This window comes from Fistularia commersonii, chromosome 3, assembly GCF_037954325.1.
Source record: "Fistularia commersonii isolate RoL2024-O1a breed Wild chromosome 3, RoL_Fcom_v1.0, whole genome shotgun sequence".
NCBI lineage: Eukaryota > Metazoa > Chordata > Actinopteri > Syngnathiformes > Fistulariidae > Fistularia > Fistularia commersonii.
The window spans coordinates 5,230,207-5,247,296 of NC_141286.1; the positions used below are offsets into that span (position 1 = coordinate 5,230,207).

Genomic DNA, 17,090 nt, shown 5'->3' on the forward strand with positions numbered 1-17,090 from the left:
AAATAACCAAGCTGTCTTGGAACTCCTGGCAAAGTATATGTGGCCCTGACCACAGTCAGTGAAACTCTGATGTCGGAGATTTCACAGGCCTGATAACTCTGGGGGGATACAAGTGCCTTTCATTAACTCTGCACTGTTGCATCATTTGCATGCAGGCTAGTTGTTTGCTGCTGTTTATGTATTTGCCTTGAATGTAGGGTATTGTGTATTGTAAGTAGTGTCAAAATTGGCCACTTTGACTTTGCAATTTATACCAAGTCGGTCACCCATTTTATTTGAAGCAATTATGTGCCTCAGTCCATATTCTGTGCTATTCAGTGATATAGAGAATTTGCGCTGCATTAATGTTGGATCGGCGACAGTATGCCAGCGCACAGTTAAAGTCAAATTACCACACCTATGTAGACTGTGGGAGCAAGAAATATCAAACAAGTAAAAGAATATATAAAGTGGTTGCAAATTGGTCTTTTGAGATATGTTTTACACTTCATCTCTGAGAAATGTGAAATAATATAAAAGTCAGCATCAAGACTAGTCTGTCCTGTCCTGTTTCTGACCCTAGTTTTGAAGGATTTCCTTGTTATTACTCCAGTCAGGTTTGGCTGTTTTCTGACTCATGGCCAATGACTTTTTGACCCCTTCTCATTCAATACTCTTGACCGCCTTTGCTCCGGAGTACAACTGATTATATCCCTTTCTGGTGCCCATGCCGTTGATCTATTGTTACCCAGAGCTGTCACAAATTATGTCACACAACTCTTTAGGGTGCACCAGTCGAGGTCTTTTCCGACGAAGCTCCATACCAATCATTTTTTATGTTTGAGACATATAACCCCCTCTGGTGTGAAGTGTCTCTGATGCTGGGTATTCCACATTAATATATAAAAACGACCTTTTCTGCTCAAAATGAGCGCGTATGTCTTCACTTTCAAAGCAAGACCTGTTTTGGACTGAATCTCGTGGCCCTTCACTTACCCCGATATAATTGGTAAACCCCCAAGGTCTTCTTTGTATAACAATTGCAGACTACGTATAAACAACAAAGGGCTGCCTAGCACAAGCTTTGCCTTTTCCCAGGGGAAGAATAATATTTCTTAGATTCATATGCATGCACAAACTGCTGTGTGCACATAGCGGACAAAATTATATAGAATTAAAACTGAGACGAGATAAAAAGGAAAGTACATTATTTCATATTTGAGATACAGATTTAAATTGATTCACTTGTCACACAAAGTAAAAAGTTTCTGACAAAGACCTTTCGTAACAAATACAAGGTAGAGAAGAACCATATAAAGTAGAATTACAACCTTACAAGAGCACACCAACTAAACACATAATACAAAATATTATACGCAAAATGGGGTACTATTTAGAATTGATTGATAATCATGACACGAGCGTTATCGTGTTTGATGACATTGTTGCAGATTCTGGAATTGGTCACATCTTGCAAATGTTTCTTGTAGCTTTTATGCTGAATTCATATCATAATGTTGGTGTAAGGGCGCAGTATGTTAGCACAGCGGTTAGCGCTCCAGCCTCAACGGTCGAAGGACCCTGGTTCAACTCGGAGAGAGGGACTTTTCTGTGTGGAGCTTGCATGTTCTCCAAAAATATGCAGCAGGTTAATTGGAAAAAATTGGGAAAATTGCCCCGAATGAGTGAGTGGATGATTGTCTGTATGTATATGTGGATTGACGGGCGACAAGTCCAGGGTGTACCCTGCCTCTCGCCTGATGACAGCTGAGATAGGCTCAAGCATCCCCCGTGACCCCGAGTGCAGGATAAGCGTCAGACGGTGGATGGATGGATGTTTTAGTCGCTTACAGAGTGAATGACTGGAATGCTGTAAATGGAAACTGCAAAGGAACTGTTTCAAAAGGTATTGTTAAGACTGTGTATCCTGTCAAATTGGAAAGAAAAATAGGGAGTTGAGGTCTGCCAACAAGATCAATGGTGAAAACCTCTATTTGTTTTTACTATTCAAATCTGTCTGGCCCTCTCCATTCACCTCATTTTCCAATCAATTGCAGGCCGCTCACATCAAGTTATCCCAGACAAGTTTGATATGACCTTTTTTCTTTCATCTCACGAGGACGAGAAAATGCCATATTTGCCATTTAACAATAGAAACAAACAAACAAAAAAAAATTACACGAGATGAAACGCACCATCATTTGTTTATGACTGAGTCTCAGTGCAACGGCCCATGTGTGGAATACTGACATGAGTTGTTAATTTGTCTTACACTTGTAGAGGCTAATGTCACAGAAGCTAAACACACCAACTTCTGTAATACAGGGGCTGTTAAGGTCATTGTTCTTTCTGCTGGCGATACTTGACGTAACGTCTCATACGCTTACTGACCTCTAACTTATAGAAAATGTCATTTCCTGGCACCACTTCTGTTTGTGTGTGTGTATGGGAGGGGGAGAGTAAGGATAAAGTTTCCGTCTTCACTTTCCTTAGATTATGACGTGTCTTTTGGCTAAAAGCCGGTCCTCCTCACTCCATCTTCATTGCTTCCCCCCCCTCCTTTTTTAATGTCTCTAAGGACTTCATTTGTGGCCTTTATTGCACGGTGATTTTGCTGCGTCAGCTTAGTGACATCATCTGCTGGAGAACCGGAGAGGCAGATGGAGGAACGAGATCGAAGGGATTGCAAGGAGGGGACCATTGTCGCTGATGTTAAGAGGGACGGTAGACAAAAGAGAGGGGAGGGGTTGGGCGAATGGATAGGGTGAGCTTTTATCGTAATTACAGCAATGGGATGAAGACAGGAATAAGATGAGGGAACCAAGGCCACTTCTGACGTTAAGTTATCAAGTCAAGATGAAATAAAAGCAAAGTCTGAAGGCAGCCGGGCCCCATGTGGTGCAACAGTGGGAACAGACCTGGACAAGATCAATATATCAGCAAGTTACTGGCCTTCGCCATTACTTTCAGTGTCATCCCTTTTGAAATGACGGAGCCTCCTAAAGGTGTCACTTATTTCTCATTTTATGACATTGTGTTGAATCTCAATATCTTGCACGATTGAAATGTACCAGCTCCCCTATAATAGAAGTTCTTTGTGTGATAAGAGCATCGCCCATTCGTATTTAGTCACAAAGAACGCAGCCTACCATATATGCACAATCCAAACATCGCCTGAAACACTTGACTTGTATGTGCAAAGCACAAGCTGTTCATCATTTAAACTAATTTTGTATTTTTCCTTTATATTTATACATATAGTTTTAGTTTAATTCTTTTGTAATTCAATAATCGATCTGCTGTCCATATCTCATACACAACTTATCGCAGTATATCTTGTATGACTGCCACTGGCTGTCTATAAGGCCTCAGGAAACAATTTAGTTCCACATCTCTTGGAGTGAAATGACAATAAAAAGCCTCAAATCATTATTTTTATTGCTTTTTTTTTGATTAATTTGTCATTATTTTATTATTTGTCACATATCCTTTGAAATGGTTAATAGTGTCACATATCAAATTGAAATATGTTTTGACCTGTGCCTGCCATCCAGGGTCAAAATGTTTATGCTAATAGTGAGAAAGTGATATGTGTTGAAGGAATATGGGCTGAAATAAGAGCTGCTAAATGATGTCTCAGTTAGACAAAATGAAACTCGTGTATTGCTGCAAAGTATGAGCTTTTGGTAGACTTGTTGTCAAAATCAATTTTCATCAACTAGTCACTTTTTCCCAAACCCTCTCTGTCACCTTCCTCTGTGTCCCTTATCCCCCTCCGTGCTTTCCTGGTTCGAAATTTGCATCACGGTCATCTGACACTGCATTGTGTAAAAACAGCTGGAGCCACTTTAATGGTTGTTTTTTTTTTTTTTTGTTGTCGTTGTTTTTTTCCCCAAACGGCAGCAGTCTAGCAGGAAATTAAGGTCAATTACACGATGCTCCAGAAATGTGGGCAGCTCTGTTCTCTTTTTAGCTCTAACCATCTCCATTCATTTAAATGTTCTTTCACACTGTATTTCAAAGGCTAATATGGGTGATGCATTTATTTCTTTTTTATTTCTCCTTGAATATAAGGTGCTGCCAAAAGTCTGATGATCAGACTTGCATTGCAAACTTTGAGGCAGAGCCATTACAGCTGGTATAGAATTTTCATACGAACATTACATTTGAAACAGGGATTTACTGTAAGAATAGTTAAAATGGTATTGCTTGAATGCATATTTATTGAAATGCATCTTTAAAAAGTCCTGTTTTTACATTCAACAAAATAGCCCACCCCTATATTACAGTGGTCATAAAAACAAACATGTTTCATGCATCTACAAGTCTGTTGGGCCATAACTGCAAGGGCACATTTATGTGCTAATGAATTATTTACACCTAGATAAAACACTTGTAGCTTAATTCTACATCACTACCATAAAGCCGATATTGGGATCATAATCTTCCCTGTTTATTGAATCCATTTGGTTCTACAAAATAATGAGTCTGCACAGGGCAAAGGCATAAAAACATATGCTATTTCAACATTTCACCTGTTACTCGAGACGTTTTCAAGCTCTTAGCAGTTTAAAGGTTTTCCAGAGGGTCATGGTCCCATTGGTGTGGAGACGACTGTGAAATTGAAGCTTTTGATTGAAAACAAGACGCTTGAAACATTTTTGTGGCATTTTAGCCACTCCTCTAAAGATTCTATCACTGCAAGTAAAGATCATTTCCCAGATGTGACCAGATGTAGTCTGGCCAAATGAGTCCGGGAATAAATAGATCCATCCAGATGTCTCTCATTCTCAGGAAATTACTGTACATCATAGTATTGTCTTATGATGGTAGGACAAGATAGTTAAAACACAGATGGTATTGTTTAATAAAAAATAAAGATAAACATCTGAAAGGTCGGGCTATTTCAGAAACAGACATGGCTATACCTCTGCATACATGGTTATCAGTGATCAGTCTGTAATAAAAGTTTAGCATGATGAAGGTGCAATGTGAAAATTGTTTTATGACACGAATGAGACCGAATGTGTCACTACATACTGTACAAGAAACATTCCATATCAAATACCATTAAATTAAAACAGGAGTCCAAACCTCTACCTCAATATGAGGTAGAGGTTATTTGTTCCGGAATATTGAGCGCAATTGTCTATAAGCCGCAGATGTTCATGTTGTAACATGCGATATTTACACAGCAACTTTTTTTTTTAACTTAAAATAAATACAGGTAAAATCTCCAATATGTACTGCAAATGCTTCTTTTATACATGCAGTGCCTGTAACACGGCTGATGAAAAAGATTAATATTAAATAACTCAATGAAAAGTCCATCCATCCATCCATTTTTTTATCCTCGTTTCGTCCTACTCCAGCCGATCGCTGTCTTGGTCCCCCTCCTGCGCGCTAAAACTATTGAAGTCGTTTTCTTCAGTGTCGAAACTGAACAGCCTCAGAATTTCAGGGTAATTTCACTGGTCCGATGTGACCGGGCTAAATGTTTTGGCAGCATGAAGCTCATTAGCCCAAAAAAAAAACATGAATTGGCCGCATCGTTGTTTAAGCCGCAGTGTTCAAAGCGTGTGAAAAAAGTAGCGTCTTATAGTCTGTAAATTACGGTATGTCTTCATAGTAGACCGTCTTTGTTATTGACACAAAAGTCATAGATAATTGGTTTAATTTTAATGCCACGATAGCTGAGCAGAGTGTTAAATTCTAGTCCTGTTTACATGAAATAGAATATAAAAGATTAAGCTTTTGTCTTAAAACATCTGACCTTACTTTCAAAATATTAACTCAACAGCATATTAATAAGGTCATTAAGTAAAAATACTGAGACTGAAACTGTATCTCTTTTCTCCTGCTAGAGTTAAATAATTCAGTCTGAGATTATGGTTTAATTGGCTTTTTTAACCTAGGTGGATGTAAAGCATGACAGAGGAATCTTAATTTTTTTCAGATGCCAGATGAAATCCTTTGTGGATTTTTAAATCCCCCCATTCTCTCTCAACAGTCAACATTTACAAAGTTGCTCTTCAGAGGGGTATAGGCCAGAAGGGGGTTCCCCTCGTAAATAATAATAAAAAAAATAAATAAATAAAAATAAATAATACATAATAAAAATAGAATAAAATAAAAAAAGTAAAATAAAAAAATATAAAAATAATAAAAAATCCTTTTCAGAAACTTTTCAGATAATCTCTTTGAAAACTCCCCAAAATCTTAATCTCCTTTTTAACGAGGGGAAAAAAGATTCATAACAAAGCATATTATTACATAAGAGTTAAGTCATATCTTGACAAATCATAAGTAGCCCTTTTATGTTGGGTAATTATTTTCTCCACAAAAAGATAAAAGAAACAAAACAGAACAGTATTTCTTGCATTTTCCAGTCAGGACTCCTTTAAAATGATATGTAAAGATCACAAATTCTACTAGTCAACCAAGCCCCTGGTGATAATGCGCTGATTATTACGTTTGCATATTTATTTTCCATAAATAGGAAAAAAAAAACCTGTTTCTTAAGGTAGAAGTGGATAAGGCATTAACTATCTAAATTGTGGCTCTTGTCAAAAAAAACAAAAAACAAAACACAAAATTAGACATTTATAACAATATCAAAAACAAGCAAGTGCTGCTGTGTCTTGTAGAACCAGTGTTTTCCACAGGATGGAAGGCGTTTGAGCGTAGCTAGTTTGCAAGTTTCCTCCCTGTAGCAGAATGAGGGCAGCAGTTTCATTTGCCACAAAACATCTTAAAACATACAAGTCGTATTATTAAATGCAGAAAGTCGGAAATTCAGGCGGATACATTTTCAGCCCTCGAACTTCAGGGTGATCCAGCGATCCAGGACGAACTCCGCCTCTTGCCCGATGAGAGTTCGTATACGCTCAAGCTACCCTGCGGCCTTTAGCGCAGGATTAGAGGTATAGATAATGAATGACTGAATGAATGAATATTTTTACTTTTCGACAGAAAGAAAAGTTAAAAACTGTATCTCTTTTCCAATTACCCTGATTTCCAGGCAAGGTAGCTGTTTTTTTTGGCCTAAATCTAAATATTTTACATCGAACAGCGTGTACATTTTCGGAAGTGTGTATATTGGAAAGTGAATCATTTCTGAAGAATCCTTCTTTCACCAGGATCTAAAAATATCCACACTGTGATGAGTGATTTGTTCTTTAATTTGACTTTTCTTTTCTTCATAGGCCTACTTTTCGTTACTTCACCTGGCACACCTGCGTGCTGGGCATCGTGGGCTGCGCTGTTATGATGTTCCTCATCAACGCCATCTACGCCTCTGCCAGCATTGCCTTCATGCTGCTGCTGTTGCTGCTGATTCACTACCTCAGTCCCACCTCCAGCTGGGGCTACATCAGCCAGGCACTGATTTTCCACCAGGTTAGAGACACACACACACACACACACACACACACACACACACACACACACACACACACACACACACACACACACCTCTCATACTGCCTTGTCATTACAAGAGCAACTAAAATCTCATCCCCTCTACTTTAAAAGAACCTGTACCTTTGCCAAGCAATCATTTTATCGGGTTGATAGAGACACACAAACAGGGAGAGACTGCAGTCACTCCCTGAGTCCCTGAGCCAAGAGTTTTGCATTTACCAAACACACACATTTTCCATTTCCCACCCGCCTCCATCCCACACACCACATTCACACACACACACACACACACACACACACACTGAGAAAAAATGTCATTCCTACAACAACCATCTATCACATTTATATCAGGCTGGCCAGGCGCACACACGTTTTCATCTTTTTCAGCGGCAAAGCTCTCAACTTTTATTGCAAACACCCAGACATATTTACAAACATACACAGCCTTACATCATCCATGTCCTCTATCCAGCGAGCCTGTTGCTCTCAAGGAGAAGGGGTGTCGTTGCCAGGAAAGCCCCTTGCCAAGGCTGTAGGCCGGGGTTATGGGCAGGGGGAGCAGAGACGGGTTTGCCAGACGCTTGTCAGGATATAGAACATTATTACAACCACTTAACTTATTGCACTTTTCTTCCACCTCCTCCTCCCCTTTTTCGTCTTTCGCCCCTCCCCACTGGCAGACCGCCTCCCTTCCCTCCACCCCCCGCGTATTCAACGCTGTTTCTCTCTGCCCAATTTTAATGATTACGCTAATAAGCCCGGTGGGAGGGGCCTCGCGTGCCCGTGCAAATGTCTCGTACCAGCGCTCTCATTGTGACAGACGGTGTGGCCGGGAGCCAGCGAGGTGACTTTGCAGCTCGTGAGGAAAACACAGGAAGATAATGGACGGCTGACAACTGTATTAGGGAAAGAGAAAAAGAGGGATCCGGACGACAAACTGTGGCAAGAAATACTGATAGTATCAAGAAAGGGGAGGGATTGAGGCAGCGTATTAGCAGGTGGGGAGTGATGGGAAGACTAAGTGATGGATGAGACCGAAGCAGCGGAGAAATGATGATACCCTGATGGATGAGGAGACAGGAGGAAATTGTGAGATAAAGAGAGACGGATGATTAGATGAGTAGAGGCATTTGGTTTTCTCCACCGGGGCCTTCTTCCTTCATTTTAATATCAATTACCTCGATGTAAAAACATGAAAACAGTTGTGGCGATGATGACGATGATAATAATATAGAATATTGCGCGACATATTGCATCTTCATTTTTGATGGATGGATGGACGGCCGCCTGCACGAACCCTCGCACTCAGGACCTTGAGTTAAACTTGTGAAGATGATCATTATCAGCTTTTTCACCTTGAATTTTCAAAGTGAAGCCTCAAACCCACTGTTTACCCCCGTCTAACACACACACTTTTATATCATTAACTCCTGCTGTTTAAACCGAAAGCGCTTTCAACTGAAAGACATCAACTATTTGAAGGCTTTCTCAAATGTCTGGCTTTCTTTGAGAGGCTGTTTGTCACAGTCACAAAAGTACCGGCCGCAACAAATCGGGTGGAAGCTCCTCTTGCTCTCCTCTCATCCTCTCTTTTGTGAGCTGATTGGATGATCAGTTCTTCTTATCACAACTTGCCCCGCACCTGTGTCCAATATACGATCCCTGTGACTCCAAAATAGAAGCGAATACTTATCTCTAGAAAGTAAAAAGTCGAGGTTGGACTCCAAAATCCTTAAACGCTCTCCTTCAAGGAGCTGAAGGCAGTAGGGGACGCTCCGCGATCAATATGTGGGGCATGTTGTCACTGAGCTAATGGCCATTAATTCAAATGAGAGTCTAAATTGAGTGTTAATCATTGTTAGTAGACTTTAGATTTAGATCTAACATTCGGTTCCACATGGTTACATTTCCTTAATGGTCCCTTGATGCCAGCTCATCGGCACACAGGTAGAATAGTAAAGCTGCTTATGTTACATCGTGCGTCGTACGACAAGCCGATACACACTGGCAGTTCCAACTGGTAAGCAATCAAAGAGCTAATTAAAAATATTGGTGAATGGATGTTTCTGGAAAAGAGAAGCTGCAACGGTTTTTAATACATCGGCAGAAAGTAAAAACTACAAATGCATGGAAGTTCAAAACGTAGCGTTATGAAAGACTATTCGAACATGTAAGCTTTTGGGCAATCGGTCAGAAATACATTACAGCATTTCAACCCCTCAATGACTTACTCTCATAACTTGGGCAATATTTCAGCATAATTTGATCCTGAACCGTCCCCTCCAGTAAATACCGCTGCATGCTCTGCCTTGTCAAACAAAGCCTGCATTTACTCACAGAAAAAAATCGTGGCAAGCAAAGATGGATGATATACCTGAAGAAAATACTGTCTTTTTTTTTTTTTTTCAAACTCCGTGATGGATACCCCCAATGAAGTTAGATATATATTTAAGAATAGCCTGTTTAAAATGAATAATTTTTCTGCATCACAGTTGAGGGAAATAACCATGATATTAATTACCTACATCGATCCACTCTTAAGACCAATGTGCATCTTGTGCATGCATGCCATGCGCAGCCCCTCATTGCGAACCATACTCTCAAATCACCTTTCATGTGATAATGTTCGCCTCACAGAAATTTAAATCTCCTATCCTTTAAATATCAGTTACGTTTCTAAAGTAAAACGAGCTGTCTATTCCAGAATTTTTTTCAGATTTTTTTTTTTTTACGTTAGCCGTACTGCTGCAGTGATGTGATGTACAATTCAGACACTATTCCCATCTTCAGAAACACAGACTAGAATCACAACCACTCGCTCCTGCAGCCGCATTGAGAAGGGACTAGAAATGTTGGCAATGTCTACCACATAATTTATATTTCTTTGAAATGGTGCTGGAGTCCAATGACAATGACAAGCACAACTCGCTTTTATTCATTCACTTCCTGTATCTCAGCGCTTGATATGTGTTTGATTGGGGGGAAATAAAGAAGAGCGATTGATGAATGGCTGTATAATCAAATCTCCCATTCACCTCTAGGTCCGCAAGTACCTGCTGATGCTGGATGTGAGGAAGGATCACGTCAAGTTCTGGAGGCCGCAGGTCCTGCTGATGGTTTCCAACCCTCGCAGTAGTGTAGGCCTCATTACCTTCATCAATGACATAAAGAAGAGCGGACTCTACGTGTTGGGACACGTCCAGCTTGGAGATCTCAGTAAGGACTGTGTTTTGCTGCGTTCACTAGTGATGACTCATGTTTTCTCTTTTAAATTATGATCAAACTAAATAATGTGACTTCCATAGCACTTATCATCATTTTGCATGAGAACGTCAACAGTTCCTGCAGCTCAGGGGGTGTTTACTTCTGCACCATTACTTATTGAAACTATTTCAGAGCAAGGGGGTGTCTGTTAAATAGGAAAACAAATCGGAGAGACGGTCATGGGCAGGTACTTTTTGGATAATTTAACTTGATTGTGATATATTCAAGGGATAATTATAACTAAGAGCAAATTATAATTCAAATTTCAAGGTCAGTTAATGTCATTTCCATTCATATTTTTCAAAAGGTACTTTTCACCCAAGAGGAAATCGTTCCTTTCGGGTTTTCTCTAAATTCTTTCTTCTTCATAAATGTGTGAATTTATAATACTTTGGGTTCCTATATATTTCAAGTTTCACATCTGCTATTCATTTACTGGATTGTTTAAGCATGCATATCGTTTTTTTTTTTTTGTCATTTTTTTTCATCAACTAAGATCTTTGTCTCCTGTTGTCTTCAAAAGGAAGTAATCCCCACCACAGTCCTCTGAACAATGCTCTAAACTTTTCTGTAGGGACACATTTAGTGTCATTGAATATTTTCTTTGCCTATTGTGAATCCTCTTCAGGATTTCTATGTCAAGACACTGGGACTGGTCCCGGATGAAGTCTTCACAATCCAAATCCTCTTGAATCCCACCGGAGAAACACGAGTCCATGAGCCACTGGAGCCTTGCAGTTTCTTCCCCCCCCACACGTGTCCTGTCAGCACTAAAATTCTAGAGGGTTTCTTCGGCTGTTAATAAAGTTACTATTGCACTCTCCCATTTGATTAATGACAAAGCACTAGGTCTTGGGACCAACGGAGCGATGATTTGTCAAGACGATGTGTGTCTCAGCTGTAGACAAAGAACACGTACCCCAGTGACAGCAGTTTAGGAGTGTCTCTGCTGCGCCACACACTAATTGTCGAAACTACTCAAAGGCTAAAACTGAGAAAAATCGTGTTTTGACCGAGTGCTATAGGGGGGTTCTAGGAATATAAGTGACATGGCACAAGTTAAAGTTTCTGTTATGTTTTTGCAAAGACCATAATCTGGGGATTTTCTCTGTTTTATCCCTTTGTTTGTTGTTTGACATTGGGCAGAGAATGAAAATCAGATGCCCTTTCACAAAGAAACTCGGTGGGTAGAGTCTTAAAATGAGGTGGTAAGCAAAGTAAAGGCAACTGCTGCTTGTTTATGATCGGCAGTGTAAAAGTCAAATAGCTTATTTTGCCTTGGAAAAAGAAAACCAAATCTCTTTTTATTTTTATTTATTTTTATGTGATGCAGATCTGTTTCTCTCAGGTCTAAGAAAAAATGGAATCTATGCTTTAAAATTCAAGTTGATGACTTTTCTCTCCCTCTTTTTCTAAATCTCCCTTTATTTGTATTTATTTTACATTGCAGCGACAATTACGCCAAGCGAACTCAACCGATGCCACTCCAGATCATTCTGTTATGCTGAGCTTCTAAAAAATTTGATTTTACTTTCGGTCGCTCACTGTATGTGGACGATAGCTGCAGATGTAAAGACTATAACTTGAAAAAAGTTTCAAACCCCAGGCCAAGGCTAAAAGCACACAAGACTGAAACAAAAAAAGCGGTCAGTGTGGGTGATATTTTGGTCTGTCGTCCGTGGCCAGGCGGTACACGGTGCAATCTGATAGCGGCTACGTTTCAAAAAGTAACAAGAGCAGATCAGGACCTGCGCAGTAAAATCAGAATTGAAATCTAAACGCCCGCCGTGGGGACCGGCCCCTCACCTTCACCCCAACCCGTGATTCCACCCGTGCCGTACCGACTCTCCAGTTTGCACCTGTTCTTTTTCTTCTCCTGTTTTGTTTCTCACGTTATGCCACTTTGTTCCGCTCTCAGACGTGCTGCCCTCCGACCCCTTGCAGTGCCAGTACGATTCCTGGCTGTCCCTGGTGGACCATCTTAATATCAAAGCCTTCGTGAACCTCACGTTGGCCGACTCTGTCCGTCACGGCGTCCAGCATCTCCTGTTCATCTCCGGACTCGGTCAGTGCCGCCATAATCCTTTCTCGATAACCTTCAAAATGTTAATAATTCATAATTTCTTAATTTGTTTTTCCCCACTTCACTGCCATTTCATTATTGCTCGGTGACGGGCCACTTGCCTTTTTTCGTGCAAACTGCCGGTCCTACTATACTTATAACTCAGAGCTGATATAACTTTTTTTTGTTTTTTCTGGTGAATTATTTCAAGCAGATTAGGAGGTCATCAGAAGTCAGGCATTTATCTGACTAAGTATGACGTGTTGTTTTCAATACCATAATCAACCGCTTTGACCTCCGTTATTATTTCTTCATGCCAGCTATGTTCACATCCTGCTGATGGTCGCTCAAATAAGTGAGCGAATTTGTCATACAGCTACTAAACCCATTATTTTTCCCCCCCATCCGTCTGTAATTGTAATTAATGGAGTGGCACAAATATTGTGAAACAGAAAACTGTAACAAAACCATCTAGCTTAACTGCAACTGTTTCTACATCGGAGTATATTCTTGCAGAAACAAAAGGATTCGTATTATTTCATCACCAATATTTGCGTCCGACTTCAGCACGACCCCTGTTTGTGTTTCCAGTTCTGTACAGTCGTCTTTGAGCACGGAATTGCTTTCGGAGCTGCTTTCGCCGCCGCGTCACTTTATTTTAGTGCTTTACCTTTGGGATGAGCTTTCCTTTTGATATGTGAACCAACACATATCAGTTCACTCTAAATATTTCGGAAGTTTTATAGACGAGCCATGCTGAATCATGAGAGCTTTACACTTGATTTTGAAAAGAATTTAGCGTGGTTGTCGTTAGTCAGAAACCATTGTACCTGTCTACTGATGTGCTTTATTTCTTTAAGACTGTGAGTCATGTTTAATACTGATCACTTCTCTGTGCTTTAACACCTTTCCCTCACCGCTCTTTTGCTTTTCCACACAGTTTCGCTCCAAACACCAACTACAAAACTGAGAAAAAGAAAAAGCATTGCATTGTTTGTGTAACAAATGCTTTCGTTCCTCTCCGTCATCAATTCTTCTCCTTTCCAGGTGGAATGCGTCCCAACACCCTTGTCCTGGGTTTCTATGACAACAGCCTCCCGAACGACAGGCTGATTGATCCCTCGCTCTCCAGCAGTCAGTCCGCAGATCTTTCAGGCCCCTCCCTGGAACTCGAGCATCAGCCCCCTCTCTTTCATTTCGCACCTCTGCGGGGGGCCGGCAGCAGGCACGATCACGGAGAATTAGGAGACGGGAAGGCTCTGGGACCCCAGGAGTACGTAGCGATCATCGCCGATGCGATGAAGATGCTGAAGAATGTGGTGCTGGCCCGATATTTTAACGGCTTCGACCGAGCCGGCGTCCTGTCGCCGGCCTCCTCGTCTCCAGGAAAGAGCGCCGTGTACGTGGACGTCTGGCCGGTCAACCTCCTGCATCCCGACAGCTCAGGCTACGTAGACACGTGCTCCCTGTTCCTGCTCCAACTAGCGTGCATCCTCAACATGGTCAGAGCCTGGCGTAAGGCGACGCTGCGGCTTTTCCTGTGCGTGGAGGAAGGACGCAGTGTGAGAGGCTCGGAGGAGAAGCTGGGGCAACTGCTGAAAGAGTTGAGAATCCAAGCTCGGATCTATCCCGTACCCTGGGACCAGCAGGTGGCTCTACACTGGCAGCGCCAAGGTGAGTGGGGCAAGAAGCCGAATTCTCAATCCCCCGAGACCATCAAAGAAGAGGCGGGAAAGACGGACGAAGAGGAGGATGAAGACGATTACGTCAACAGCTTCCCGAGCAATACGACACGCTTGTCGGATGACTACCTGACGGCCGTCAATCAGCTGATCCTGGATCAGGCCCGGCCGCCTCCCGCCGTGCGTTTCTTGTACCTACCGCGTCCCCCGGCCGACACCCGTCGCTACACCGCGTATTTACACCAGCTGGAGCTGCTGACTCAGAACCTGGGCCCCACGCTCCTCATCCACGGCGTGACGCCCGTCATCACCACCGATCTCTGAACCCTGAAACTTCCAGTGAAATGTTGCCGTTCTGGCCGCAGCGTCCGCAACACCCAGCAAGGCTGCTCTTCACAGGTTGAGCTCTGTGACGGCCTCATCGCAGTCCTTCACAGACCCTCAGTGCATTATTTCCCAGAATGAAAACAGAACATTTTTTATCCGAACGGCAACGTTACAATCGCCTCAGACAGCGTGTAAAATTTCACGTTACGTGAACCCATGAAATACTAGGACATATTTTTTAAAAGGTAATTTCAAATAATTGCTTATGATATGTTTTTGTATTTGAGGACCAAATTGAAGAGTAAAATCTGAATGTATACCTAAAAGTGCCGCGGTATGACACAATCGCAGAGTTTTGTATGGACTTTTGGATAACTCAGGCTGGTCTGAACCTTGAATGCAGCGATGAAGGATGGAATGAAAATTGAGATCCAAAGAGCTGGTTCTTAACCAAATCAGTGTTAACGCAAGATCAGCAATTGTTCGCGATATGAAAACAGTTTTTAAGGGCAAAACAGGTTTTTATCACCCATGAATTCATATTTCAGTCAAGCCTTGAAGAGACAAAAAAATTAAGATTATGTTGAGAGGTAGGGTGAAACCAAAATCCAAGGGCATAAAGATGTGGAAGATATAATAGAGTAGAAGTAATGCTGTTGGGGTAATAGTCTAGTAATGGTTTAACCAAATGAAATGAAGAAGGAAGTTAGTTAAACATATCAATCAATGCAAACCGAGCAGCGTACACAGATTGATACGTAGGCCATGTGGATACGCACGGGAATGCAGACCCGTCGGGGTCGGAAACTTCAGGTGTGAAAATGTCCCAAAGCTAGAATTCAGGCAATTCAAAAGGGCAAAAAAATCAGTGGCAACCTCGCGTCGACAATGTCAATTTTGAATGTCTTTGCATCATTGCCTTGCATCCCGGCCCCTGAGCCAAGAGCTCGTACAGGGAGAAGTCCACTCACCCGACGGCGACACAACTTCGTATCACTCAACTCTCGGGGTTCATCTTCACCTAACGTATGATCGAGAGAGTTTTCCGCTGCGAGACGCTTTGTGAGCAGCGTTCAATCCTCCAGCTCCCCTCACTGCTCCTTACAAATATGATTTTTCCTTTCCACCTCTACTCACATGTCTTCAAACGGTCCTTCCGTATGCATTTCCCATTGCAGTGTTACAGTTGCAACGTTGCAGTGACAACGTGCCTAACCAGTAAGCGAGGATGACTCCATCCATGACAGAGATTTGGACTGATCAGATTTTCAGGAAATCCTCTTTTCTATTATAGTGGTTTATGCAAAGGAAACACTCAAAAATATGCAAAGGAAACACTCAAAAATAGCGAGTGCACTAATGTGAGAGCCTTTTTATTCACTCCCTCTCAGACACTCCTCTTGCAGTGCACAGTGTACTTTGGTTCTTCCTCTGCCAAACAGCATTTTTTGCAGATCTTCAAAATTCCTTTGAATAGTTTACAACGCCAATTACTACTGTGATTACGTTAAATATTGTATCAATTACTTTTATGTCTTTTAGACACGTGGTAACTTTTACCATTTTTTTTTTAAACTTAACTTTGTTTCTCTACCAATCCAGATACTGTTGTGCACAAGAGCCCTGCTAAATTTTGTTGTTTTGTTAGCACCAGGTGGAAAACTCCATTTCCTTTCCTTTACATGTTAATTACACATTCTCAATAACAGATCGATTGATTTCGCAATCATTTTAATAGTTTTGATTACATTGCGAGGCTTTCGATCCTTTACACTTCATCCTACTGATCTGATAAAATGTGGTGCTTACAGTCAGCACCACATTTTCCCCGTTCAGTTTTGACCGAGGGATGTTCTATTAGGATTTGTGCTTGTCTTTGACATCCCTGTGTTTGAAATGAGATAAACGTATGTCTTTACTTGTGGGCCAAAGTGGATCAAATTTATTCTTATGGACGGGACTTTGTTTGAACGCTACATTCTTCACGGACAACTGACACTACATTTCATCAAAACTTTGACCTTGGTCCTTCGGAATATTTCCACGTATTGTACAAACAAAAGTGAATTAATTTCAAATTGACGTTGATATACATATATATTCCTAAGATGTAAACTGAAATGGCAAGAAATAAAGTGTTTGTATTACATGTCCTCTCATTGCTTCCTCAGTTGGTTTGCTTGTGACATCCGGATCAAACCAAGCAACCGCTGAACGCTTCTGAACTTTGTTTGATTTCAGCTAAAACCCAGTTTGTGCATCTTGTAGCAGAGGGCTGAGGGGCTTTGTGTCTGGTGTGCTTGTTTGTCGGAGGTAAACTTTGGAAATGGAGGCTGAGATAGCTCGGCAGCTCA

The 17,090-nt window shown here is 41.4% G+C and overlaps 1 protein-coding gene across 1 annotated transcript in view; it reads left to right on the plus strand.

Moving 5' to 3' along the window:
• LOC147235293 (solute carrier family 12 member 9) overlaps positions 1 to 16,885 on the plus strand; it is a 67,781-nt gene extending 50,896 nt beyond the window's left edge. The window contains exons 10-13 of the mRNA XM_086142303.1: positions 7,185 to 7,377; positions 10,443 to 10,617; positions 12,584 to 12,730; positions 13,775 to 16,885. Coding sequence (XP_085998429.1) covers positions 7,185 to 7,377; positions 10,443 to 10,617; positions 12,584 to 12,730; positions 13,775 to 14,733 — 1,474 coding nt within the window. The 3' untranslated portion in view covers positions 14,734 to 16,885. The remainder of the gene's footprint in view (positions 1 to 7,184; positions 7,378 to 10,442; positions 10,618 to 12,583; positions 12,731 to 13,774) is intronic.
• The last annotated feature ends 205 nt before the right edge of the window (positions 16,886 to 17,090 follow it).